Source organism: Eimeria mitis, genomic scaffold, assembly GCF_000499745.2.
Source record: "Eimeria mitis Houghton genomic scaffold, Emh_scaff3627, whole genome shotgun sequence".
NCBI lineage: Eukaryota > Apicomplexa > Conoidasida > Eucoccidiorida > Eimeriidae > Eimeria > Eimeria mitis.
Genome location: NW_013571969.1, coordinates 4,362 through 5,983, shown reverse-complemented (window position 1 = coordinate 5,983; position 1,622 = coordinate 4,362). Strand labels below are relative to the sequence as shown.

General features: G+C 46.1%; 1 protein-coding gene across 1 annotated transcript in view; it reads right to left on the bottom strand.

The window, feature by feature from the left end:
- Positions 1 to 147: 147 nt before the first annotated feature.
- Positions 148 to 1,622, bottom strand: part of EMH_0067960 (uncharacterized protein) — a gene marked incomplete at both ends in the record, with an annotated part of 4,677 nt that continues 3,202 nt past the window's right edge. Inside the window, 3 exon segments of the mRNA XM_013498680.1 lie at positions 148 to 202; positions 445 to 564; positions 792 to 1,326. Coding sequence (XP_013354134.1) covers positions 148 to 202; positions 445 to 564; positions 792 to 1,326 — 710 coding nt within the window.

Sequence of the window (1,622 nt, the reverse complement as noted above, 5' to 3'; positions counted from 1 at the left end):
TATATATTTCACAGCATATATATATATATATATATATATATATATATATATATATATATATATATATATACGTATATATACATATATGCATATGTATGTATATATATATACAAATAAGCAAATAAATTAATTTTTATTTTTCGTTTGTCAGCTCACCTCCTCGGCAGCGGCCTCAACGCGAAGGATTTGCTCCTCATACTTCCTGGGGCAGACACCACACACACAAACCCTAAACCCTAAACCCTAAACCCTAAACCCTAAGCAGCACGACCCGAGCCCTAAACCCTAAACCCTAAACCCTAAACGCTAGACCCTCAACCCTCAACCCTCAGAGAAGCATATCGAGCTCTTCAGGGGTATGCCAGGGTCAGGGCACCCTATACCCCAAACCCTAAACCCTAAACCCTAAACCCTAAACCCTAAACCCTAAACCCTCAGCCAGACTTTTCGAGTTCTTCAGGGGGGTGCCAGGGCAGCTCCATGCAGTCCTGCAGCCCCGCGCGGTTGGCCGTCTCCGGCAGCTTTGTTAGCTGCACCGTCGCCTCACACCTCTCCACTGCGCGGCTGCAGCAGCAGCAGCAAAACAGCAGCAGCAGCAGCAGCAGCAGCAGCAGCAGCAGCAGCAGGTGAGCAGCAGAAGCAGCAGCACATGAGCAGCAGAAGCATATAAGCATCAGTGTCAGCAGATCATCAGCAGCACCACCACAGCAGCAGCAGCAATAGATAGACAACAGCAGCAGCAGATAAGCAGCAGCAGATATAAACCCTTATAAACCTCTCTCTCCACCTACAGAAATCTACGTGAGTGAGAAAGCAGCTGCAGCTTGGATAGCTTAATTCCTTTTGCTGCAGCAATGAGGGCCTTGCAGCCGGCAACCCAAAAGTCAAACTCTGCTTCGTCTTTGCAGGTTAAGTCGAGTGTACGCGGAGCTGTCTCCAGCCACGATGGGGGCAGCACAACAGTATCAGTAGGGGGAGGAGGAGGGGGAGGAGTAGCAGCAGCAGTAGCAGCAGCAACAGCAGCAGCAGCAGCAGGTGCTGCTGCTGCAGCAGCAGCAGCAGCAGCAGCAGCAGCTTTATCAAGAAAAGTTTTTTCATGTTTAAATACAAGAGAGAAACTAAGATGCTGCAGTGAAGGTATACGATAAGATAAAAAGTTTATAGATTTCTGCCCCAATACTAAACCCTCTATCTGCTGCCAGCATATTGTTGCTGCTGCTCTCCCTTTGCTGCTGCTGTACCACAGCAAACGGCGGCAGTCAGCAGACAGCTGAAACTGACGCAGATGAGGGCACCCGTAACGCGTGTGCTTCAGTAGATTCGTCCCTATCACCACACACATAAACCCTAAACCCTAAACCCTAAACCCTAAACCCTAAACACTAAACATGAAATATAAAACATGAAGCACACTGTGAACAGCAGAAACAAGAAATATTGAAGGGAACGTCATAGATTGTTGCTGTTGTAATTTCTTTGTTTGCCTGGGGGCTCTCTTTGCTTGTTTAGTTGATTTTTTATTTATTTATTTTTTTATTTATTTGTTTGTTTGTTTGTTTGTTTGTTTGGGGACGTTCTGCTCCTCAGTGCTGTTATTTATTTAATATGTTTGTTCCCTCGTT